This window comes from Pristiophorus japonicus, chromosome 7, assembly GCF_044704955.1.
Source record: "Pristiophorus japonicus isolate sPriJap1 chromosome 7, sPriJap1.hap1, whole genome shotgun sequence".
Classification (NCBI taxonomy): domain Eukaryota; kingdom Metazoa; phylum Chordata; class Chondrichthyes; family Pristiophoridae; genus Pristiophorus; species Pristiophorus japonicus.
Window position 1 is genome coordinate 12,069,316 of NC_091983.1, and position 26,853 is coordinate 12,096,168.

Genomic DNA, 26,853 nt, shown 5'->3' on the forward strand with positions numbered 1-26,853 from the left:
CACACTCTGTCAAATGCTGCCTTGATGAGGGCAGTCACTCTCACATCACCTCTGGAACTCAGCTCTTTTGTCATGTTTGGACCAAGGCTGTAATGCGGTCTTGAGCTGAGTGGCCCTGGCGGATCCCAAACTGGTGAGCACGTGCGGCTTGATGGCTCGCTCAACAACACCTTCAATCACTTTGCTGATCTTTGAGAGTAGACTGATGGGGTGGTAATTGGCTGAATTAAATTTACATAAGAGCATAAGAAATAAGAACAGGAGTAGGCCATTTGGCCCCTCAAGCCTGCTCTGCCATTCAATGAGATCATGGCTGATCATCTACTTCAATGTTTCCAGTAGAGTGGACAAGGGAGAACCAGTTGATGTGGTATATTTGGACTTTCAGAAGGCTTTTGACAAGGTCCCACACAAGAGATTAATGTGCAAAGTTAAAGCACATGGGATTGGGGGTAGTGTGCTGACATGGATTGAGAACTGGTTGTCAGATAGGAAGCAAAGAGTAGGAGTAAATGGGTACTTTTCAGAATGGCAGGCAGTGACTAGTGGGGTCCAACCTTGTTGGACCATTAAACTAACGGGAGGAGGAGGTTCCATGAATATCCCCATCCTCAATGATGGCGGAACCCAGCGCCCGAGTGCAAAAGACAAGGCTGAAGCGTTTGCAACCATCTTCAGCCAGAAGTGCCGAGTGGATGATTCACATCGGCCTCCTCCTGAGGTCATCATCACAGAAGTCAGTCTTCAGCCAATTTGGTTCACTTCACGTGATATAAAGAAACGGCTGAGCGCACTGAATACAGCAAAGGCAATGGGCCCCAACAACATCCCGGCTGTCATGCTGAAGACTTTTGCTCTAGAACTAACCGCTGTGGAAGCTCAATCATTGAGTATATTCAAGATGGAGATCGATAGATTTTTGGATATTAAGGGAATCGAGGGATATGGGGATAGCGAGGTTCTATGCTGGGGCCCCAGCTGTTTACACTGTACATTAATGATTTAGACGAGGGGATTAAATGTAGTATCTCCAAATTTGCGGATGACACTAGGGTGACAGTGTGAGCTGCGAGGAGGATGCTATGAGGCTGCAGAGTGACTTGGATAGGTTAGGTGAGTGGGCAAATGCATGGCAGATGAAGTATAATGTGGATAAATGTGAGGTTATCCACTTTGGTGGTAAAAACAGAGAGACAGACTTATTATCTGAATGGTGACAGATTAGGAAAAGGGGAGGTGCAACGAGACCTGGGTGTCATGGTACATCAGTCATTGAAGGTTGGCATGCAGGTACAGCAGGCGGTTAAGAAAGCAAATGGCATGTTGGCCTTCATAGCGAGGGGATTTGAGTACAGGGGCAGGAAGGTGTTGCTACAGTTGTACAGGGCCTTGGTGAGGCCACACCTGGAGTATTGTGTACAGTTTTGGTCACCTAACTTGAGGAAGAACATTCTTGCTATTGAGGGAGTGCAGCGAAGGTTCACCAGACTGATTCCCGGGATGGCGGGACTGACATATCAAGAAAGACTGGATCAACTGGGCTTGTATTCACTGGAGTTCAGAAGAATGCGAGGGGATCGCATAGAAACGTTTAAAATTCTAATGGGTTTAGACAGGTTAGATGCAGGAAGAATGTTCCCAATGTTGGGGAAGTCCAGAACCAGGGGTCACAGTCTAAGGATAAGGGGAAAGCCATTTAGGACCGAGATGAGGAGAAACTTCTTCACCCAGAGAGTGGTGAACCTGTGGAATTCTCTACCACAGAAAGTTGTTGAGGCCAATTCACTAAATATATTCAAAAAGGAGTTAGATGAAGTCCTTACTACTAGGGGGAATCAAGGGGTATGGCGAGAAAGCAGGAATGGGGTACTGAAGTTGCATGTTCAGCCATGAACTCATTGAATGGCAGTGCAGGCTCGAAGGGCCGAATGGCCTACTCCTGCACCTATTTTCTATGTTTCTATGGGCCCAAGTTTCCACATGATTTGCGCCTGATTTTTAGGAGCAACTGGTGGAGAACGGACTATCTTAGAAATCGCAATTCTCCACATTTTTATTCTGCAGTTCTAGTCAGGTAGAACAGTTCTACTTTGGAACAGAATTTTTTCTTCAAAAGGGGGCATGTCCGGCCACTGACGCCTGATTTCAAAGTTTCCACAGTGAAAACGTACTCCAAACTAAGTTAGAATGGAGCAAGTGAAGATTTCTGTAGAACTGAAAAAACCTGTTCTACACATTAAAAAAATCAGGCGCCGGTTACAAATTAGGCGTCCAGAACGAGGTGGGTGGGGAGGGGGAAGGGAAGTCATTAAATTCTACAATAAATCCTTATTTATACTTCTACAAATATTATACAAATAAATCCAACCTGAATAAACATTTATAAGCAAAGAAAAGATTAAATAAACCATCTTCCTACCTGTGTGAAAGTGTTTCAGGCACGGAGAATGCTGCAGTCAGCCTGAGGCGCTCATTCTTCCCGCGGGGGGGGAGGGAGAGGCGGCGCTCGGTCTTCCCGCGCGCGGGGGGGGGGGGGGGGGGGGGCGAGGAGGCGTCCGTTCTTCCCGCGGGGGGGGGGGGAGGAGACAGTGAGAAGGCTGAAAGTGCTGATGGCAATGTGCTTTTATAAAAAAAAAAATTTCAAAAATTAAACGGTTACAAAGAACTACAAAAATGGCCGAGTGCCAATGTTTCCTTCACACTGCGCGTGCGCGAACGCTCCAACGCGCACGCGCAGCGTTGCCGGCAGGAAAAAAACGAATTTAAATAGTACCCGCCCCCTCCCACTTACAAAATCGGTGCGAGTATCGGCTCCGCCCCCCTGGGCGCCGCGCCAGGCAGACAAGGAGCTGCAGAACGCTCCAGAATCGCGAGTTTTTTTTTAGGCGCGAAAAACGGGCGCCCAGCTCGGAGGGGCGCCCGTTTTTTATCGTGTGAAAACTTGAGCCCTATGTTTCTAACTCCACCTGCCTGCACTATCCCCATATCCCTTGATTCCCTTAATATCCAAAAATCTATCCATCTCTGTCTTGAATATACTCAATGATTGAGCTTCCACAGCAGTTAGTTCTGGAGCAAAAGTATTCAGCATGACAGCCGGGATATTGTTGGGGCCCATTGCCTTTGCTGTATTCAGTGCGCTCAGCCGTTTCTTTATATCACGTGAAGTGAACCAAATTGGCTGACTTCTGTGACGATGACCTCAGGAGGAGGCCGATGTGAATCATCCACTCGGCACTTCTGGCTGAAGATGGTTGCAAACGCTTCAGCCTTGTCTTTTGCACTCGGGCGCTGGGTTCCGCCATCATTGAGGATGGGGATATTCATGGAACCTCCTCCTCCCGTTAGTTTAATGGTCCACCACCATTCACGACTGGATGCGGCAGGACTGCAGAGCTTTGATCTGATCCGTTGATTGTGGGATCGCTTAGCCCTGTCCGTAGCATGTTGCTTCCACTGCTTAGCATGCTGCAGTCCTGTGTTACAGCTTCCCCAGGTTGGCACCTCATTTTTAGGTATGCGTGGTGCTGCTCCTGGCATGCTCTTCTACACACTGCATTGAACCAGGGTTGGTCCCTTGGCTTAATGGTAATGGTAGAGTGAAGGATATACTGGGCCATGAGGTTACAGATTGTGGTGGAATACAATTCTGCTGCTGCTGATGGCCCACAGCGACTCCTAGATGCCCAGTTTTGAGCTGCTAGGTTTGTTCAGAATCTATCCTATTTAGCACGGTGGTAGTGCCACGATGGAGGTTGTCCTCAGTGTGAAGACGGGACTTCGTTTCCACAAGGATTGTGTGGTGGTCACTGCTACCAATGCTTTCATGGACAGATGCATCTGCGACTGGTAGATTGGCGAGAACGAGGTCAAGTCGTGTTGGTGTTCTCTCCACCTGCTGCAGGCCCAGTCAGGCAGCTAATTCCTTCAGGACTCAGCCAGCTCGGTCAGTGGTGGTGCTGCCGAGCCACTCTTGGTGATGGACGTTGAAGTCCTCCACCCAGAGTACATTCTGTGCCCTTGCTACTCTTGGTGCTTCTTCCAAATGGTGTTTAACATGGAGCAGTACTGATTCATCAGCTGAGGGAGGGCGGTAGGTGGTAATCAGCAGGAGGTTTCCTTGGTCATATTTGACCTGAAGCCATGAGACTTCATAAGGTCCGGAGTCAATGTTGAGGACACCCAGGGTTACTCCCTCCCGACTGTATACCAATGTGCCGCCACCTCTGGTGGGTCTACCCTGCCAGTGGGACAGGACATACCCAGGGATGGCGATGGAGGAGTCTGGGACATTGGCTGAAAGGTATGATTCTGTGAGTATGACTATATCAGGCTGTTGTTTGACTAGTCTGTGGGACAGCTCTCCAAATTTGGCACAAGTCTCCAGAAGTGAGTGAGGAGGACTTTGCAGGGCTGACTGGGTGTGTCGTGTCCATAGCCAGAGTCTGGGTCGATGCCGGGTGGTCCCCCGGTTTTATTATTCTTATTGTTTTCTGTAGCGGTTTTATTACAACTGAGTGTCCCGCTGGGCCATTTCAGAGGGCAGTTACGAGTCAACCACACTGCTGTGGGTCTGGAGTCACACCATCGCTGACTGGTAAGGACGGCAGATTTCCTTCCCTAAAGGACATTAGTGAACGAGATGGGTTTTTAATGACAATCCGATAGTTTCATGATCACCATTACTAGCTTTTTATTCCAGATTAAAAAAAAATTAATTAACTGAATTTAAATTCCGGGATTTGAACTCGCGTCTCTGGATCATAAATCCAGGCCTTGGATTACTAGTCCAGGGTGACGTTGCCTTTATGCTACTGTTCCCAGTTATGCCCAGCAATGTGATAACAACCAGATAATCTGTTTTTGTGATGTTGATTGAGGGATAAATATTGTCCAGGACATGGGAGAACCCCTCTGCTCTTCGAAATAGTGTCACGGGATATTTTATGTCCACCTGAGAGGGCGTACAGGGCCTCGGTTTAACGTCTCATCTGAAAGACGGCACCTCCAACGGTACAGCGTTCCCTCAGCCACTGCACTGGAGTGTCAGCCTGGATTTTTGTGCTTAAGTCTTTGTGCACCCATGTCCCACTCCAATCTTCTGTCTGAGGCGAGAGAGCTACCCACTGAGCCAGGGCTGACAATCTGATTGAGGGGTTGTAGTAGATGTGGTTTGCCACAAAGAGTGGTTGAAACAGAGACCAAGGCATCTTTTAATGGAAATCTGAAAAAAAGTATTTGAAGCAGTGGAAGTTACAAAGCATTAGTTTTAGATTGCTCTAGTAAAAAGCTGGCACAGAAATGATGGATCAAATAGCCTTGTTTTTGGTGCTATAAACATTTACTGTTAATCTCTTTATTTGGTGGTAGTTGAGGGAAGAATTTTGGCCAGAGCAACAGGCTTTTCTCTTACATCTTTAACATTCACCTGGTTTAACAGTTTGCATGAAAGATGGCACCTTTGACAATGCAGCACTCCCTCGGTATTGCACTATAGTGTTAGCCTGCATCGTGTGGTCAGATTCTGGAGAGTGGGGCCTTGTTATTCAGAGGTGAGAGTGATACCAACTGAGCCAAGCTGACATTCAAACCAATATACAGGTGCAAAATCCACATTTATAATCGTAAGAAGCACACTAAAAACGGAATGGTTCCGAATTTTTTTTGCAATTTACTCTTGAAATTGCCCGTCACCTGTAGGAAATCTGTCTAAATATGTTTTGCCACTGACAAGGCCAAGGGACATAACTTCTGTTCTGTTCCCACAGCTTCGGCATTTTCCCTGTGGTCTCCATTCTCATACTTGCTTCGTTTCATGCACGTGCAAGATTTCTGCCCCTCTATTTCTTGTGGTGCCTGTGTGCATGCATCCTCTATTAGTACTGGTTGAAGTAAGCTGGAGCAATTCTGAACAATGTTTTGTCTCAAGAAAAGGATAGTATGCTTTATCCCTCTCGCCGGTTCAATCTTGGTTGCTGCTGCCTTCTCATCCAATTTCAATGCCATTCCTCAACTGTCCATCTCGTGATGCTGTTCAATCATGGTTTCAATTCTATTTGGCACTACATTTCCTCCAGTGGTTTCTCGTGCTGTACCCTTTTGGTCCCTAGAATACTTAGAGTTGTATCCTTGGTCCTCTCTGCGGGTAAAAAGAAAGAAAGGCTTGCATTTCTATAGCGTCTTTCACGACCACCGGACTTTTGGAAGTGTAGTCACTGTTGCAATGTAGGAAACGCGTGAGCCAATTTGTGCACAGCGCTCCCTCAGCACTCCACTGGAGTGTCAGTCTAGATTTTTTTTGTGCTCAAGTCTCTCGAGTGGTACTTGAACTCGTGACCTTCTGACTCCGAGGTGAGAGTGCGACCACTGAGCCACAGCTGACCCTGGGTATATTTATAAGTATAGCATTACCGTCCACATGTGTCTCCATGGCATCCACATCTATCTCTCTACTTTCACCATTGAACCAGTCACCATTGCTACTCTCTCCAGCTACTTATCTGACATGAAGACTGGGATCACTCCAGTTTAATAGCGTTACAATCAGAACAATTCTCCTTAGCCCTCAGCAACATCTCGAGTATTGCAAAAAGCTTCGAGCTCCACTGCAAGTGTGGTAGGAGGGCATGACCACCATTTCCAGTGCTTGTCATCGAGTCATGACACTTTGTCCCACCTGCCTTGGTTTATAGACCCACAGCTCCCAAAACAGACTCCCAACTCTGTAACGCGCTGCCTGAAAGCAGATTCAGTAATAACTTTCAAAAAGGAATTGAATAAATAACTTGAAAAAGATAAATCTACAGGGCGCAGGATTAATTTAATCGCTCTTTCAAAGAGCTGGCACGTGCACAATAGGCTGAACGGCGGCCTCCTCTACTGTTAGATTCTATGATAACTCCATTTAGTTGTTCTTGACAGTGAAAGCTGAAACTAATTTTAGCAGATGTATCCTGCAGCTGGAATCGCCCTTGCCTTGAGTTCTGTGGCGTTTCCAGTGGCGTGTGGGGGATACAGATTGACGAATATAGATTGATCTAGCTAGTAATTTGTTTTCATTCCCCATACTGCCACTGGCTGTCCCCTTAGGCCTTGAAGGGAGTACATGTGTTTTATTCCGGTTGTAGAGTTAGTGTTGGTTGAAGCAAACTGACACTGTGACGTGTAAGCTGCCTAATGTACTGCATGGTAATGAAGTAACCACCTGAGTGTGTGTTGACAGTCGGCCCTCTCTATAGTTTCCCCAGACCAGATTAATGCCAGCAATGTGTGGAATGTATCCTCTTCAAAGAATTAAGACACTGTCAAGTAGTAATCCTTGCTACATCTCGAACCAGGTCCTCATTTTATAGTGTGACTGGGAGATCATTTGTTCACTTTGAGACGTATAGCTGCATAGAGTTGGCAATGAGGCAAATTGGGCATGGAGGGGCCCCAAGTGATCATTCAAACTCTGTGCTAGCACTGTCCTCTCGGAGTCTGGGAGTTAAGCCCCACTTCATGGACTTGGGCACATAATCTAGGCTGACACTTCTGTGCAGTCCAACACTGTTGGAGGTTCTATCTTTCGGATGAGACATTGAACTGTAGTTCAAAAAGTGAGTATGCAGATACAACAAGTAATCAGGAAGGCAAATGGAATGTTGGCCTTTATTGTAAGGTGGATAGAGTATAAAAGTAGGAAAGTCCTGCTACAACTGTACAGGGCGTTGGTGAGACCACACCTAGAGTACTGCTTACAGTTTTGGTCTCCATATTTAAGGAGAGATATACTTGAGAAGGTTCACGAGGTTGATTCCTGAAATGAAAGGGTTGAGCAAGTTGGGCCTATACTCATTGGAGTTTAGAAGAATGAGAGGGGATCTGACTGAAACCTGCAAGATTCTGAAAGGGCTTGACCAGGTAGATGCAGAGAGGATGTTTCCCCTTGTGGGGAATCTAGAACTAGTGGGCATAATTTCAGAATAAGGGGCCACCCATTTAAAACGGAAAATAGGAGGAATTTCTTTTGAGGATTGTAAATCTGTAACATTCTCTATCCCAGAGAGCTGTGGAGACTGGGTCATTGAATATATTTAAGGTGGAGATACAGGTTTTTGAATGATAAAAATCAGATCAGCCATGATCTTATTGAATGGTGGAGCAGGCTCGAGGGGCCGTATGGTTTCCTCCTGCTCCTATTTCTTATGTTCTGTGTGCCCTCTCGGGTGGATTTGAAAGATCCTATAGCATTATTTAAAGAAGAACACGGGAGTTCTCCCTGATGTTCTTGCCAACAATCACCACCGAAAACAGATTATCTGGCCATTGTTTGTGGGACCTTGCCGTGCACAAATTGGCTGCTGCGTTTCATACATTACAACAACACTCCATTGACTGTAAACCAATTTGGAGCATCCTGAAGTTGTGAAAGGCAAGCTTGTATTATTCTGAGTTGATACTGTATTTCTTTGTTATTGCCCTGCAAATAAACAACCACATTTTACTAACTTCAATAAACATCTTAGAAATTTATATTTAAATAATAATTTCATTTTATTGATCTTTTTCTCAGTTGGTGGGAATTTCCTGAGTCAATTGGAATTTCCATGACAAATACATTGATGAGCTGATGGAGTACTGAAATGCAACCTAATGCGGGAGCCCTAATCTTTTCTCTCCCTCCCTGTTAGTTATAGAAACATAGAAAATAGGTGCTGGAATAGGCCCTTCGAGCCTGCACCACCATTCAATATGATCATGGCTGATCATACAACTTCAGTACCCCATTCCTGCTTTCTCTCCATACCCCTTGATCCCTTTAGCCATAAGGGCCACATCTAACTCCCTTTTGAATATATCTAACGAACTGGCCTCAACAACTTTCTGAGGTAGGGAATTCCACAGGTTCACAATTCTCTGAAGAAGTTTCTCCCCAACTCAGTCCTAAATGGCTTAACACTTATCCTTAGACTGTGACCCCTGGTTCTGGACTTCCCCAACATCAGGACCATTCTTCCTGCATCTAACCTGTCCAATCCCGTCAGAATTTTATATGCTTCTATGAGATCCCCCCTCATTCTTCTAAATTCCAGTGAATATAAGCTTAGTCGATCCAGTCTTTCTTCATATGTCAGTCTTACCATCCCGGGAATCAGTCTGGTGAACCTTTGCTGCACTTCCTCAATAGCAAGAATGTCCTTCCTCAGATTAGGAGACCAAAACTGTACACAATATTCAAGGTGTGGCCTCACCAAGGTCCTGTACAACTGCAGTAAGACTTTCCTGCTCCTATACTCTCATCCTCTCGCTATGAAGGCCAACATGCCATTTGCCGCCTTCACCGCCTGCTGTACCTGCATGCCAACTTTCAATGACTGATGTACCATGACAACCAGGTCTCATTGCACCTCCCCTTTTCCTAATCTGTCACCATTCAGATAATCTGCCTTCCTGTTTTTGCCACCAAAGTGGATAACCTCACATTTATCTGCATTATACTGCATCTGCCATGCATTTGCCCACTCACCTAACCTGTCCAAGTCACCCTGTAGCCTCCTAGCATCCTCCTCACAGCTCACACCGCCACCCAGCTTAATGTCATCTGTAAACTTGGAGATATTACATTCAATTCCTTCATCTAAATCATTATATTGTAAATAGCTAAGGTCCCAGCACTGAACCTTGCGGTACCCCACTAGTCACTGCCTGCCATTCTGAAAAGGACCCGTTTATTCCTACTCTTTGCTTCCTGTCTGCCAACCAGTTCTCTATCCACATCAATATATTACTCCTAATACCATGTGCTTTAATTTTGCACACTAATTTCTTGTGTGGGACCTTGTCAAAAGCCTTTTGAAAGTCCAAATACACCACATCCACTGGTTCTCCCTTATCCACTTTACTAGTTACATCCTCAAAAAATTCTAGAAGATTTGTCAAGCATGATTTCCCTTTCTTAAATCCATGCTGACTTGGACCGTTTTCTGTTACTGCTTTCCAAATGCGCTGCTATTACATCTTTAATAATTGATTCCTACATTTTCCCCACTACCGATGTCAGGCTAACCGGTCTATAATTCCCTGTTTTCTCTCCCTCTTATTAAAAAGTGGGGTTACATTAGCTACCCTCCAATCCATAGGAACCGATCCAGAGTCTATAGACTGTTGGAAAATGACCAGCAATGCATCCACTATTTCTAGGGCCACTTCCTTATTTCCTTCTGTGTCTGATCTCTGGTCTGTGCAATGAAGGAGGGGTGAAATCTATCATAACATGAAACAGTGGACTATTTTCCTCCAGTAATTGCCCTGATGATAAAAGCAGCTTCTCCCAAGTCACCTGTTTCAAAGGTATGGATTCCTGTCATTGGACTGAGTTGATAATTAGAGAGAGGGAGACAAAGAAGAAATTGTCCCATTTTTATCGAAGGAGAGTTTTGGACCGGAAGGTCCCAACTCGTTCCCTTTGCAGCAAAGCTTTAGAAAGGAGCATATAACTCATTCTAATCATCAGTATGTCATAGGTTTAGCATTGATGCTATTTTCAGTTTGTGGCATCTTATCAAGCAATATCAGCACAATAAACATTTGAATGTTTAAAATACTAAGCAAATCGTATCTGTAATATATTAAAATCTAATATCTATGGGCATTTCCTGTCAGCTTTTCCATTATAAATGCCTCTATCCACATTGAGCAAGGTAACTGTCCATGTAAACTTGTCTTGCCGTAGTTCCATCCTCTCATCAGTGGGACCTGTTACTGGCAGAAGGGTGTCATTACAGCATGCAAGTTGACATAAATGGTTCCCATTATGTATGTGGACATAGGAGTTTATAATGGAAATATTAAAATAAGGACAGTATGTATGATAAAATGGTGGTTAAACTGTGTCTGTGTGCCTTTGTCCAACTATCCCACTTCACCTAAAGGCTTCACTTGGTTTTGACGCCCCGTATACAACACTACAGGAAATGAATTGGAAACTATTTAACATTGTTGATCTGTTCTTGAATAAATTGTACAGTGTGCAATCAGAAGTTATATTTTGAGGACTTCATTTTGAAAATGTGATCTGTCTTTGCTTTATTTGGTTGTAGGTTGGGTTGTCAAAAGATGCCCAAGATCAGATGCACAAGATGTTGTGCCAAAAAGAGTCGAATTATATTCGCCTAAAAAGGGCAAAGATGGATAAATCCATGTTTGTGAAGATCAAGACCCTGGGAATCGGTGCATTTGGGGAGGTCTGCCTAGCTCGGAAAGTAGATACCAATGCATTGTACGCTATGAAAACACTGAGGAAGAAAGATGTGTTGCTGCGGAACCAGGTTGCTCATGTGAAAGCTGAGCGGGATATCTTGGCGGAAGCTGACAATGAGTGGGTGGTTCGACTCTATTATTCATTCCAGGACCGAGACAACCTGTACTTTGTGATGGACTACATTCCAGGAGGAGACATGATGAGTCTCCTAATCCGAATGGGCATCTTTCCAGAACCTCTAGCACAATTCTACATTGCTGAACTGACCTGTGCCGTGGAAAGTGTCCACAAAATGGGCTTCATTCATAGGGATATCAAACCAGATAACATCCTGATTGACCGAGATGGCCATATAAAACTGACTGACTTTGGGCTGTGTACTGGTTTCCGATGGACCCACGATTCCAAGTATTACCAAAGTGGTAAGTAACATTTGCTAACCCATATGGTAAGGGAATTTTACTGCACTTAAGGAACTGTTAATAGCTGCTCTGTTCAACCTGATTAGTTACTTTAATTACCTTAATATAGTCCTGAGACTTGATAATCCAGACAATCAGCTTCTTGGCCCCCGTTGGAAGCGCACCAGAGTGGGACTTGTGGACAAGGACTCTATCTTGTCCTTGACATTGTTGAGTTGGGCCACAGATGCCTGTAAGCCCTTTTCCATCAGAAGGGAAATCAGAGAGGCACCAGGCTGCTGCAGGGATGTGGACTGAGGCCGGGGAAGGGCTTCGTGAAGAGAAGTCCAAGAGTTTCTCTGCTGCTCGGGGCAGTATGTCTGCAAGTACCTCTGTCTTGTAGAGTCTTTAGACGTTTGGCTCGAGGAGCCAAATGGCCTACTCCTGCTATTTCTTATATTAAGCATAGTGTCATGGCGTAATGGGTTTGGGCAGAAGGACAAGCTTGCTCCCCAATCAGAATTTGTAACTCTGGTTCCCCAAGTGAGATTCCAGCTTAGTATTTACACGTGACTCATTGCCTACCTCAGTGTTTGCATATGTGATTGCTGGAAAGTCCATATCCACAGTTGTGACATTTTTATCTAGCTGGGCCCTACCTAGAAAAGTCTTCAAGCTTCTGCTCCACTAGCTACGGATCATAAGCTTGCAAAGAATGACTGCAAAGTTTACATTATCATTTTTCTCACTATCCAATATGTCTGTTTCTCCTTACTTTCGACTCACTTATTTACTCCTTCACTTTCTTCTCTCTTCCACTCCTGCCTCTTTCTAATCATTTGAAGCAGAGGAAGCTATAGAGCTATGGAAAGAGCATGGGGCAGTGTTGGGATTTTGAATCACCCATAGGTGCTCTCCCTGACGCTATCGGGATTTTGAATCACCCATAGGTGCTCTCCCTGACGGTATCGGGATTTTGAATCACCCATAGGTGCTCTCCCTGACGGTATCGGGATTTTGAATCACCCATAGGTGCTCTCCCTGACGGTATCGGGATTTTGAATCACCCATAAGTGCTCTCCCTGACGGTATCGGGATTTTGAATCACCCATAGGTGCTCTCCCTGACGATATCGGGATTTTGAATCACCCATAGGTGCTCTCCCTGATGATATCGGGATTTTGAATCACCCATAGGTGCTCTCCCTGATGATATCGGGATTTTGAATCACCCATAGGTGCTCTCCCTGACAGCATTGGGATTTTGATTCACCCACTGCCGCTGTTCTGTTCCGAATTCCGGAAAAACTGGAATGGCCTTGGTCCCGAGGTTTCCGGATTTCGGAGTTTGTACCTGTACATACAATGTACAGCACAGAAACAAGCTCTTTGTCCCAAATGGTCTATGCCAGTGTTTATCCTCCACACAAGTCTCCTCCCACCGAAGTTCCCTTTAAGTTGTACGGCCATGTAGCTGTCTGGAGCTCTGGCACAGGCCGCTTGCCGGCTTTACAGTAGGAAAAACCGTGCGTGCGTGGGAACTTGAATGGGCCATGCAGCCCGTTAAAGGGGCCGACAGCCCCAAATAAATTAAAGGGAATCCCTCCCACCCCTCTTCATCTCCCTCTATCCACATAACCTCCTGTTCCTTTCTCCCTCGTGTTCAGCTTCTCCAGAAATGCCACTCTGCTATTCGCCTCCACCTGCTCCTTGTGATAGCAAATTCCACATTCTCACCACTTTGAGTAAAGAAGTCTCTCCTGAATTATTAAAATGAATTTAAAAATAAGTAGTTAGCTGGCATTTGTTCTAGCAAAGAACCAGTACAAACACAATTCGCCAAGCAGTCAGCTTCCGTGCTCTAAGCTTCCACGGCATCTCTTCTGAATAATTTTCGGTATCATGCTCTGCCGTAAGCTGATGCTGGGCAACCTTGTCTACCTCCATGGTGGCTCCTCGCCGTGTGGTGACGTTATGTGCATGCTTTTTACAGGGCTATACTGCATAATAATTGTGATTTCTGTAGACTGTGGCCCAGATTGTCACATGTGTCCCATCAATCATGGCCTGCACTTTTGGAATCCTGGCAAATAGAAAAAGAAAAATATCATAGAAACAGAAATTTACAGCGCAGAAGGAGGCCATTTCGGCCCATCGTGTCCACGCCGGCCGACAAAGAGCCACACGGCCCTCGGTCAGCAGCCCTGAAGGTTACATATAAACCTATGAACAATGACGGAAAAGCAAAGAGCACCCAGCCCAACCAGTCCGCCTCACACAACTGCGACACCCCTTATACTAAAACATTCTACACTCCACCCCAACCGGAGCCATATGATCTGCTGGGAGAGGCAAAAACTAGATTAAAAACCCAGGCCAATTGGGGAAAACAAAATCTGGGAAAATTCCTCTCCAACCCATCCAGGCGTGCCATACCAGCTTTCCATATGGGGATTTATAAAAGAGTTAGTGAGCATCCAGTCAGTCATCTGATGATCAACTGCTGTTGCATGTGTCTTGGAAAGATCTGGAGGCATAAACTTTAAGTGCTGTGATCAGATCAACCTAATCAAGTGGATCTTGCGAAGGCCAGTTTCCTCAGCCATTCTCAAGTCTATGGACAGCAGTTCAATAAGGATGTTGTAAATGTACCTCACCCCCCACCCACCATGTCTCATCCATGTCTAAATCGCAGAAAGGACGCTGAGGAACTCTTTTTTTTTTTGTGTGCAGCAACCAAAGTTGCAGCTCTTGAACTGAACAAGACAAAATAAATTACAAAAGCAAATCTAAGGCCGAAAGCCAAACTGCCACTGACGATAAAGTGGAGGGAGGGGGAGCAGGCAGAATGTAGGGCAGGAGGAGCTTGCAGAGCTAGGTAGGAGCATGGGAGGGATTTGAGGACGAAAATGAAAATGTATTGGTGTGCCAGGAGCAGGGCGATGGGTAAATGGGATTTTGTATGGGACAGGAGATAGGTTGAGGAGTTGATGGAGTCAGAGTTCGGGGAAGAGGGTCTCCGGTACTGAGCGAGAGATTGGGATGGAGATGTTTGGGAGTTGGAAGTAGACGGTTTTGATGAGACAATGGATGTGTGGGTTGAAGCTCTGCTCAGGTTTGAGCAACGCAGCGAGCTAGGACTGGAATGGGCAACTGGGAAAGGATGACTGGGAGAAAAGACGGTACAAGGCCTCTGGCTTAACATTGACCCCTCTCCCAATGTTCTGTGACCTCTGGCGAACCAGTGAAAAAAGACTTGAAAATTACAGATCCTTCTCCTGTTCAGGTTTGTCTCCATCTGTTATGGGCCACTTCATCCTGCAAGCAGAGAAATAGTTTTTAGACGCGAAGTTTGAGGAGTATGTAGAGTGGAAACTGTGTCCATTGGCCAAGTGAGGTTTTGTTATAAAATGCGCCTTTACAAATACCCCAAATGATCCAGTTGTAACAACAACGTGTATTTATATAGCACCTTTAACGCAGTGAAACGTCCCATGGCGCCTCACAGGCGTATTGAGATTTTAAAAAAATTGACACTGGGCCGTACAAGTAGAAATTAGCGCAGGTGACTAAAAGCTTGGTCAAAGTGGTAGGTTTTAAGGAGTGTCTTGAAGGAGGAAAGGGAGGTGGAGAGGTTTAGGCAGTGAGTTCCAGAGCTTGGGGCCGAGGCAACAGAAGGTATGGCCACCAATGGTTGAGCGATTATAATCAGGGATGCTCAAGAGGGCAAAATTAGAGGAGCGCAGGCATCTTGGGGGTTGGGTTGTGGGGCTGGAGGAGATTACAGAGATAGGGAGGGGCGAGGCCATGGAGGGATTTGAAAATAAGGATGAGAATTTTGAAATCGAGGCGTTGCTTAACCGGGAGCCAATGTAGGTCAGCAAGCACAGGGGTGGTGGGTGAGCGGGACTTGGTGCGAGTTAGGACACGGGCTGCTGAGTGGTGGATCACCTCTAGTTTATGTAGGGTAGAATGTGGGAGGCCAGCCAGGAGTACGTTGGAATAGTCAAGTCTAGAGGTAACAAAGGCATGGATGAGGGCTTCAGCAGCGGATGAGCTGAGGCAAGGGCGGAGATGGGCGATGTTACGGAGGTTGAAATAGGCAGTCTTGGTTATGCTGTGGATATGTGGTCGAAAGCTCATTTCAGGGTCAAATATGACACCAAGGTTGCGAACAGTCTGGTTCAACCTTAGACAGGAGCTGGGGCGAGGGATAGAGTTAGTGGCTGGGGAACGGAGATTGTGGCGGGGACCGAAAACAATGGCTTTGGTTGTCCCAATATTCAATTAGGGAAAATGTCTGCTCATCCAGAACTGGATGTTGGACGAGCAGTCTGACAATTTAGAGACCGGGGCTGAGAGAAATGGTGGTGTAAGTGCAAAAATAGTGTGCCCTGCTACAGTATGGGCATTCACGGGATGCTCAAAGAACTGTAATATCATCTAAAACTTGGCATTCAGCCTTAGTTCTGGCGTGACCGGTTGCATGGGAACTCTAGCATTCATACTTTGCCTATCTGCTAGTTCTTGGCAAAAATGGCCACGCCTTACTTTGGCACACTTAGTAAACCTTTTCCTCCTCTGATCCCCGGCCATTTGGCTGTGGAATGCAGCACCTCTCATTGGGCCACCTCCTGAGTGTACACTTCTGTGAGGGGGAGGGGGGGACTAAAAGCAGGTGAGCGCCTCTTCCTGCACTTGCAGGCACCCGCTGACGTTCTCTGGCTATCTGTACTTTCCTCTGGTGAAACTTTTGGCCAGCAATTTCTTTACTGCTGAGCCAGAAATGCAGTCGTCAATTGACAGCTGAAGCTCTAAGAGCTGTAGCTGTATACAACTTCCTGAATCTCTCTGATTGGGAGCTCCCAACTGTAAGTTCAATCTGGGCAAGGAGCTTGCCGTGAATATTTCACCAGCAATCCATTCGCCATGATACGTCTGTAACCTATCTGGTTCACTAATGTCCTTTAGGGAAGGTAATCTGCCGTCCTTACCTGGTCTGGCCTAAATGTAACTCCAGACCCACAGCAATGTGGTTGACTCTTAAATGCCCTCTGAAATGGCCGAGCAAGCCATTCAGTTGTAACAAAACAGCTACGAGAAACAATCTGAATAAAACCGGACGGACCACCCGGCCCAGTCGACCCTGCAAAGTCCAACATCTGGGGACTTGTGCCAAAATTGGGAGAGCTGTCACACAGACTAGTCGAGCAACAGCCTGACAGTCATACTCACAGAATCATACCTTTCTGCCAATGCCCCGGACTCCTCCATCACCATCCCTGGGTATGTCCTGTCCCACCGGCAGGACAGACCCACCCGAGGTAGCAGCACAGTGGCATACAGTCAGGAGGGAGTGCCCCTGGGAGTCCTTAACATTGACTAATGGCTTCAGGCCACGCATGGGCAAGGAAACCACCTGCTGATTGCCACCTACCGCCCTCCCTCAGCTGATGAATCAGTACTCCTCCATGTTGGAACAGCACTTGGAAGAGCACAGAATAGCAAGGACACAGAATGTATTCTGGGTGGGGGACTTCAATGTTCATCAAGAGTGGCTCGGTAGCACCACTGCTGACTCAGCTCTCCGAGTCCTGAAGGTCATAGCTGCCATACTGGGCCAGTGGCAGGTGGTGACAGAACCAACACAAGGGAAAAAACTACTTGACCTTGTCCTCACCAATCTACCTATCGCAGATACATCTGTCCTGCACAGCATTGGTAGCAGTGACCACTGTACAGTCATTATGAAGACAAAGTCCCATCTTCACACTGAGGACACCCTCCATTGTGTGGCACTACCACCGTGCTAAATGGGATAGATTCAGAACAGATCTAGCAACTCAAAACTGGGCATCCATGAGGTGCTGTGGGCCATCAGTAGCAGCAGAATTGTATTCCACCACAATCTGTAACCTCATGGCCCGGCATATCCCTCACTCTACCATTACCATCAAGTCAGGGGACCAACCCTGGTTCAATGCAATGTGTAGAAGAGCATGCCAGGAGCAGCACCAGGTGTACCTAAAAATGAGGTGCCAACCTGGGGAAGCTGTAACACAGGACTATATGCATGCTAAACAGTGGAAGCAGCATGCTAGAAACAGCTAAGCGATCCCACAATCTACGGATGAGATTAAAGCTCTGCAGTCCTGGCACACCCAGTCGTAAATGGTGGTTGAACCATTAAACAACTAATGGGAGGAGGAGGCTCCATGAATATCCCCATCCTCAATGATAGCGGAGCCCAGCACGCGATTGCAAGAGACAAGGCTGAAGCATTTGCAACCATCTTCAGCCAGAATTGCCGAGTGGATGATCCACATTGGCCTCCTTCTGCGGTCCCCACCATCACTCCACGTGATATCAAGAAACGGCTGAGTGCACTGGATACAGCAAAGGCTATGGGTCCCAGCAACATCCCCGCTGTCATGCTGAAGACGTGCTCCAGAACTAGCCGCGCCTCTAGCCAAGCTGTTCCAGTACAGATACAACATTGGCATCTATCTGACAATGTGGAAAACTGCTCTGGTATGTCCTGTGCACAAAAAGCAGGACAAATCCAATCCAGCAGCCCCATCAATCTACTCTCAATCATCAGCAAAGTGATGGACGGTGTCATCGACAGTGCTATCAGGCGACACTTACTCACCAATAACCTGCTCACCGATGCCCGGTTTGGGTTCCGCCAGAACCACTCGACTCCAGTCTTCATAATGGTCTTGATCCAAACATAGACACAAGAGCTGAATTCCAGAGGTGAAGTGAGAGTAACTGCCCTCGACATCAAGGCAGCATTTGACCGAGTGTAGCATCAAGGAGCCCTAGTAAAACTGAAGTCAATGGGAATCGGAGGAAACCCTCCACCGGCTGGAGTCATACCTGGTACAAAGGACAATGGCTGTGGTGGTCGGAGGTCAGTCATCACAGCCCCAGGACATCGCTGCAGGGCAGTGTCCTAGGCCCAACCATCTTCAGCTTTCCTTCCCTCCATCAAGGTCAGAAGTGGGGATGTTCACTGATGACTGCACAGTGTTCAGTGCCATTTGCAACTCCTCAGATAATGGAGCAGTCCATGACCGCATGCAGCAAGACCTGGACAACATTCAGGCTTGGGCTGATAAGTGGCAAGTAACATTCGTGGCACACAAGTGCCAGGCAATGACCATCTCCAACAAGCGAGAGTCTAACCACCGTCCCTTGGCATTCAATGGAATTACCATCACCGAATCCCCCACCATCAACATCCTGGGGGTCACCATTGACCAGAAACTTAACTGGACCAGCCAGTTAATACTGTGGCTACAAGAGCAGGTCAGAGGCTGGGTATTCTGCGGCGAGTGTCTCATCTCCTGACTCCCCAAAGCCTTTCCACCATCTACAAGGCACAAGTCAGGAATGTGATGGAATACTCTCCACTTGCCTGGATGAGTGCAGCTCCAACAACACTCAAGAAGCTCGACACCATCCAGGACAAATCATCCCGCTTGACTGCCCCCCCCCCCCCCCCCCCGTCCACCATCTTAAACATTCACTCCCTCCACCACCGGCGCACCGTGGCTGCAGTGTGTACCATCTACAAGATGCACTGCAGCAACTCGCCAAGGCTCCTTCGGCAGCACCTCCCAAACCCGCGACCTCTACCACCTAGAAGCACCAGGACAGCAGGCGCACGGGAACACCATCACCTCCAAGTTCCCCTCCAAGTCAGACACCATCCTGACTTGGAACTATATCGCCGTTCCTTAATCATCGCTGGGTCACAATCCTGGAACCCCCCTCCCTAACAGCACTGTGGGAGTACCTTCACCACACGGACTGCAGCGGTTCAAAAAGGCAACTCAACATCATCTTCTCGGCAATTCGGGATGGGCAATAAATGCTGACCTTGTCAGTGACGCCCACGTCCCATGAACAAATTTTTTTTTTTTTAATTGTCTATTTGCTCACCGTTTATATCCATGTCCTCAGTAAAACTCTTAATTAATCCAATCTTGGTCTTTTCCCCCTGTTATAGCGCCCCATCTTCGCTTTCACAAGGGGCACAGACTCTAATGTATCCGGCCATAAATGTCAGTTCCCTTCAGGGTGCGATGCAGAAAAGCCCCAACTGTGCCCGGATCAAAGATGGCCGCTTAACAATCGTGCCATCCTAATAGTTCCTGCAGCCCCGTGACTGATAGCGCCATACGGTCCCAGAAGGGGTAGTCACAAAAGCGGGAGAGAATAGTACTGGAGATTAGCTAATGGTACAGAATGGTGTCTCTTCTGTACATTGCCACCTTCAGAAACCCTAGTTGTCTGATTGTTGATGTATTTCCTCTCTGCACCCAGGTGACCACCCTCGGCAGGACAGCATGGATTTCAGTAATGAATGGGGTGACCCCAAGAGCTGCAAGTGTGCGGAGAGGCTAAAACCACTGGAGCGGAGGGCAGCTCGGCAACATCAGCGCTGTTTGGCACATTCCCTAGTGGGCACGCCGAACTACATCGCACCAGAGGTCTTGCTCCGTACAGGTACGGTTAATTACTACATACACTGAAGCACATTTTGTTCGCATTCAGTGAGTGATGATTTTCTTTCCTCGTTGTAGCATCAAGCCCCACTGCTGTACGTGGATGCTGAGCTTTCTTGATACTGCAGCCTATATCCTAACTCGCACCCATCACCCCCTGTGCTCACTGACCTACATTGCCTCCCAGTCCGGCAATGCCTCATTTTTAAAGTTCTCTCCCTTGTTTTCAAATCCCTCCATGTGTCTGTAACCTCCAGCCCTACAACTCTCCGAGATATCTGCGCTCCACTAATTCCGGCCTCTTGAGCAGCCCTGAGTTTAATTGCTGCACCATTGGCAGCCGTGCCTTCAGCTGCCGAGGTCCTAAGTTCTGGAATTCCCTCCCTAAACCCCTCCACCTCTCTTCTCTTTTAAGACTCTCCTTAAAACCTACCTCTTTGACCAAGCTTTTAGTCACATGTCCTAATATCTCCTTATGTGGCTCGGTGCCAAATTATGTTAATGCTCCTGTGAAGCACCGTGGAACGCTTGACTATGTTAAAACTGCAGTATTAATGCAAATTGTTGTTGTAGTGGTAACTGGACAATAAATTGTTTGAGAACAAAAAAAATCAGCAATCCTAATAAACCCTAATCCCGCCAACATGCATCATCACCCCATCCCTTATTTAACTTACTCTTCAGAAATGCATCCAGTACTTCGTGAACCAGTTTGTTCTATTTTCAAGACCTTCATTGCTTGGACCATGATTGACCGTGAGTTTGAAGTTTGTTCCATTCAGTTTCAGCTGTCTGTGACGTCAAGACACAGAGTATCCAGAAAGTACAAATCCTTCCAAAGATTCCTCTGTTAACTTCTGGTCTCATCCTCTATGTATTGCATTTTCTGCAGTGACAGAAAGCTTGCAACCTATAAACCAGATTAGATCAGTATACAGTATAAATGTGAATAACAAACCCTGGTTACAGAGGTCAACATTAAAAACCTGAATAACTAAAGCTTGTTACATCTGTCAATACTACTAACTGGAATAACAAGCCCCAGTTACAGAGCTAAACAGTACAAAAGGGAGTAAAGGGTTATGGCATGGAAGTGGAGCTGAGTGCATGATCAGATCAGCCATGATCGTATTGAATGGCGGAGCAGGCTCGAGGGGCCATATGGCCTACTCCTGTTCCTATTTCTTATGTTCTAAATTAGGAACAAAACCTGGGGAGTCCAGAACAAGAACATAAGCATAAAATCAGAGCTAGGCCATTCCAGGGTGATGTCAGGCAGTACTTCTTCACTTAAAGGATTGTGCATGGTATTCACAGCACAGAAACAGGCCATTCCGCCCAACAGCTCCACACAAGCCTCCTCTTGCCCTCTTAATCTCACCCCATCAATATCTCCTATTCTTTTCTCCCTCATGTATTTAGCTTCCCCATAAATGCATCGATATTCTTCGCCTCAACCACTCCCTGTGGTAGCGAGTTCCACATTCTCACCACACATTGGGTAAAGAAGTTTCTCCTGAATTCCCGATTGGATTTATTAGTGACTATCTTATATTGATGGCCCCCAGTTTTGGACTCCCCCACATGCGGAAACCCCCCTCTCTACCCTATCAAACCCCTTCATAATCTTAAGACCTCTACCAGGTCACCCCTCAGCCTTCCCTTTTCTAGGGAAAAGAGCCCCAGCCTGTTTAATCTTTCCTGATATTTCTAACTTCTCAGTTCTGGTATCATCCTAGTAATTTTGTTTTGCTAGTAAATCCCTGCACCAGGGAATTGTGGAACTCTATCCCCCAAAAAGCAATTGAAACTTTCAAAACCGAGACTGAGATTGTTGTTAGGCAAGGGTATAAAGGGTTCCGGAACCAAGGCGGGTAGCTGCAGTTAAGATACAGATCAGCCGCGATCAATTGAAAGGCAGAACAGGCTCAAGGGGCTGAATGGCCTGCTCCTGTTCCTATCTTCCTAAAGGTTAAGAATGCAAATCTCAATTTTAAAACCTGGTCACATCTCTAAGTAATGCAAGGTAGAATACCTATAGCTGGTTCTGTGATAATTGATAGAAATCTGAATTATAAACCCTACTTGGAGGGTTAAAGCACAAAGCCGAATACCAACCCTTATTATATTGTTAAATAATACAAATCTGAATACATCTCTAAATAATACCATGCGGAATCACAAACCCTAGTTACAGGAATAAATAGAATCCTGAATAACACATCATGGTCTCAGGAGTAAATAATACAAATCATGGCAATTAATCCTTGTTACAGATGTGAAAGTTCTAACCTGAATAACAAAACCAGGTTACACAGCTCAATAATGCGAATCTGATTAACACATCATGGTTACCAGGGTAATATTCCATTAAGTTGTAAGTATAATCTGTATATTAATTTGTATCTTGTAGGTTACACCCAGTTGTGTGATTGGTGGAGTGTTGGTGTCATTCTTTACGAAATGTTAGTGGGACAGCCTCCTTTCCTGGCACAAACCCCATTGGAAACACAGATTAAGGTAATGAGTTTATAGTGTATGTCTCATTTACCTTCAGCACCTTGATGCTTCTCTCTCTCTACACTGGGCCTCTTTCAGCCCATTTGGGTCCAATTATTAATTTTTTTTCAAAGAAACATGCATGCCAGTGAAGCAAAACCTGTTCAAAACACAGCAGAAAATGGTTCTTTATTCTCCAGGAACGTTTATATTTATCACCGCAGAGTTGCCAAAATGGGAGCCCCAATTAAAGGGTTTGTAATTAATTAAAGGGACCAGGCAGATGTAATTGCATGGCAGCAGTCTTGAGGAGCCGATTGGCCTCCTCCTGTTCCGATAAATGCATTTAAAAGCAGTTGCATGTTTTCTAAAAATCCGATGGTTCAGCAATAAAAGAAAAAGACTTGCATTTATATAGCGCCTTTCACGACCATCGGACGTCTCAAAGCGCTTTACAGCCAGTGGAGTATTTTTGGAGTGTAGTCACTGTTGTAATGTAGGAAACGCAGCAGCCAATTTGCGCACAGCAAGTTCCCACAAACAGCAATATATGATAATGACCAGATTATCGATTTTAGTGATGTTGGTTGTGGGATAAATATTGGCCAGAACACCGGGGATAACTCCCCTGTTGTACTTTGAAATAGTGCCGTGGGATCATTTGCATCCACTTGAAAGGGCAGATGGGACCTCGTTTTAGCGTTTCATTGGAAATACGACATCTCCAGCAGTGCAGCACTCCCTCAGCACTGTTGTGGAATGTCAGCCTAGATTTCTGTGCTCAAGTCTCTGGAGTGGAACTTGAATTCACAACCTTCTGACTCCGAGGCGAGGATGCTACTAATTGAGCCACAGCTGACACAATTGTGGAATGGTAGACTTATGATTTATATTACTGCCCATTATCACAGGTTATAAACTGGCAGGCGACACTTCACATCCCACCCCAGGCTAAACTTAGCCCAGAGGCGTCCGATCTCATCATCAAGCTTTGTCGAGGCCCAGAAGATCGGCTCGGGAAGAACGGCACGGATGAAATAAAAGCCCATCCGTTTTTCAGACTGATTGATTTCTCCTGTGACATCCGGCACCAGTCGGCTCCATACATTCCCAAGATAACTCACCCGACTGATACGTCCAATTTCGATCCCGTGGATCCCGACAAGTTGTGGAGCAATGGCAGCGATGGGGAAAGTGTCAGCGACACACTCAATGGCTGGTACCAGAACGGCAAGCATCCTGAACACGCTTTCTACGAGTTCACATTCCGGAGGTTTTTCGATGATAACGGCTACCCTTACAGCTATCCCAAACCATTGCAGTGTGATTATCTCAGTCCAGAAACCCCCGAGCATCAAACAGAAAGTAACGAGGAAAAGCCTGCAGTGGGGAAAGGGAGCCAGAATCGAGAGCTGGTATACGTATGAAGTGAGAGTCTTATTCTTTTATTAAGCAGAAATCCCCTTGTTTAATTCCCAGGGACGGATTTTAGTTTTTACCCTATGCTTTTGTGTTTTCCTCCTTAAGAACTTACAGAAAATTATATTTTGTAAGTATTAATTTATTTGAATGTGGTAAATTGAATCCTCCAGTTGTTATGTGAATAAATAGAACGCTGGCTTGAGCACCTAACACTAGAGTTGAAATTGGTTGGATCATGTGATCAGTAGTCTGTCAGCAAAATTGTCCTAGTACATGACTTTATTCTGCACATACACCGTCTTAATTATTACCTGAAGTTCTCCCATGTTCTTGGAGAGCTTTATGTAGGTGACGTGCACAGTAGATACCTGTATTTTTTCATTAAAAGACTATAAAAGAGTCATTTTTCGAGGCTCCACTCCCAACACAGAGCACAAGTCAGAGGTAGGACTGTAACAGCATAGGGCTGACTCTAACCTATGCTTCCAGCCAGTGAGGCTCTATGGTGGGAGTGGGGATAGGACTACAACAGAACATGGCTAAATCTGTGACTCATGCTCCTGTCTAGTGAGAGCCCACACACTGGGAATGGGAATAGAGCTATAACACTATAGGGCCCATTCTGGGAGTGGGAATAGAGCTATAACACTATAGGGCCCATTCTGGGAGTGGGAATAGAGCTATAACACTATAGGGCCCATTCTGGGAGTGGGAATAGAGCTATAACACTATAGGACCCATTCTGGGAGTGGGGAATGGGCTATAACACTATAGGGCCCATTCTGGGAGTGGGGAATGGGCTATAGCACTATAGGGCCCATTCTGGGAGTGGGGAATGGGCTATAACACTATAGGGCCCATTCTGGGAGTGGGGAATGGGCTATAGCACTATAGGGCCCATTCTGGGAGTGGGGATAGAGCTTATAACACTATAGGGCCCATTCTGGGAGTGGGGATAGAGCTATAACACTATAGGGCCCATTCTGGGAGTGGGGAATGGGCTATAACACTATAGGGCCCATTCTGGGACCCACGCTCCTGTCTCGCGAAGCTGTCCCCATGGAGACGGATCGTGCTAAATTGACCTGTTGCGTGTCTGAAAGCTGGAAATGGTCTTTAACGCTGTGCCTTAAAACATCCTGCTTAGCTTTGACCAAATATGAAGAAATCAGTTTGGTGTAATTTACATGAAAATAATTTTCTTCTAGAAGCGTGTAGAAAACACAGGTTATTAGCTTTCTATTTTTTCTAATTTATGACTTGAATTTATTTATAAATTATACATGTTGTATAAACATTTAATTTGACTGTACATACCTTCATTGTTTCATTTTATTTCCAATGACATTAAATCTAAGATCATTTTCAATGTTAATTGTTTGGTAATCTGTTAACAATTTAGATGCAAATTAACAAGTGTTCAGTTGTCATCTTTGCACCGTGCACCACCACCTCCAAATCTCACACACACACACACACACACACACCTACACTGGAAATATATCGCCATTCCTTCATCGTCGCTGGGTCAAAATCCTGGAACTCCCTCCCTAACAGCAACTGTGGGAGTACCTTCACCTCACGGTCTGCAGCGGTTCAAGAAGGCAGCTCACAACCACCATCTCAAGGGCAATTGGGGACGGGCAATAAATGCCGGCCTTGTCAACGACACTCATTTAAAAAAAATTAAACCATTGCTTGTTCACGTTTTGAAATCGAGATGTGAATATGTTTGTGGAGGTGGCGTTGTAATGTAGATTGTTAAATATTCAGCGAATATTGATACCACTGTTGGCCAGTGAGTTGCAGACAGGTTTTAATGTAGAGTCTCCAAACTCGTGACACAAACTACAGCAAACTGAGTCTCCCGACTACAGCAGGATGATTTCTCCAACAAAATGCAGTGAGTCACATACAAATTCTGTGCATAAAATCATTCCCAGTCACTTGCAACAGTGCGATCAGTCTCCAGGAGTGATTGATGGGGGGAATTACCCAATCATCACCATTCTGGCCGGGACTCGTGTCACTGTATGCAGCTTTAAATATTTACATGCAATATTTTAAGATTTACATTATACTGTTCTCGGGCAGGCCCTGCTGCTTTCAATCTTCCATGCCTGTTGGAAAAATGTTTTGGGGTTGTTCAATGGTAACGCAGGTAGGTAATAAAGAACCAGGCCTACGCATTGAGACGTGACAACAAGATTCGTGTGTGTTTTCCCCGCCTGGATGGTTCCCCAGGTGTGCTGGTCATAATTTGCAATGATGTCTTGCCCTCAGTGAAGGGCTGTTCATTTCTTGTCTGCTGTTCGTTCAACTGAAACACGGATTAATCAGCCACAAGTACAGCGATGATATGACGCAAGAAAAACTTCTATCAAAGGCCAGGTTTGTATGATTGCTGTCAAATGATCACTGCGTTGTGCTGTTTGTTTTTCAATGACCCTACGACAATAACTTGCATTTATCGTAATAAAACGCCCCAAGGCGCTTCACAGGAGCGATTATCAAACAAAATTTGAAAGGTGTTTTGACAAACTTCCACACGAAAGGCTGGTAATTCAGCTGAAAGCTGTGGGAATTTGGAGTAAATCGTAGGTATGGATCTAACACAAAATAGCTGATGGCTAGAAAACAGCAGGTACTTGTTTGGAGTTATGTCTGGTTGGATGGAAGGACTGAGTGGGGTGCCATAGAACGCTCTGTTGAGACCAGTTGGTGAGAGGGGAGCGACCTATCAAAAGCCCAGCGGGAGATCGAGAGCCAGCGGC

The 26,853-nt window shown here is 46.0% G+C and overlaps 1 protein-coding gene across 3 annotated transcripts in view; it reads left to right on the plus strand.

The window, feature by feature from the left end:
- Positions 1 to 25,454, plus strand: part of lats1 (large tumor suppressor kinase 1) — a 46,641-nt gene extending 21,187 nt beyond the window's left edge. For 2 of the 3 annotated variants that reach the window (XM_070884812.1, XM_070884813.1), the window contains exons 5-8: positions 11,082 to 11,664; positions 19,977 to 20,159; positions 22,572 to 22,678; positions 23,569 to 25,454. In XM_070884812.1, the coding sequence (XP_070740913.1) occupies positions 11,082 to 11,664; positions 19,977 to 20,159; positions 22,572 to 22,678; positions 23,569 to 24,084 (1,389 nt within the window). In that variant the 3' untranslated portion in view covers positions 24,085 to 25,454. Of the gene's footprint in view, positions 1 to 4,499; positions 4,783 to 11,081; positions 11,665 to 19,976; positions 20,160 to 22,571; positions 22,679 to 23,568 lie in introns of those variants that run through there. The other variant, XM_070884814.1, reaches the window with a different exon arrangement.
- The last annotated feature ends 1,399 nt before the right edge of the window (positions 25,455 to 26,853 follow it).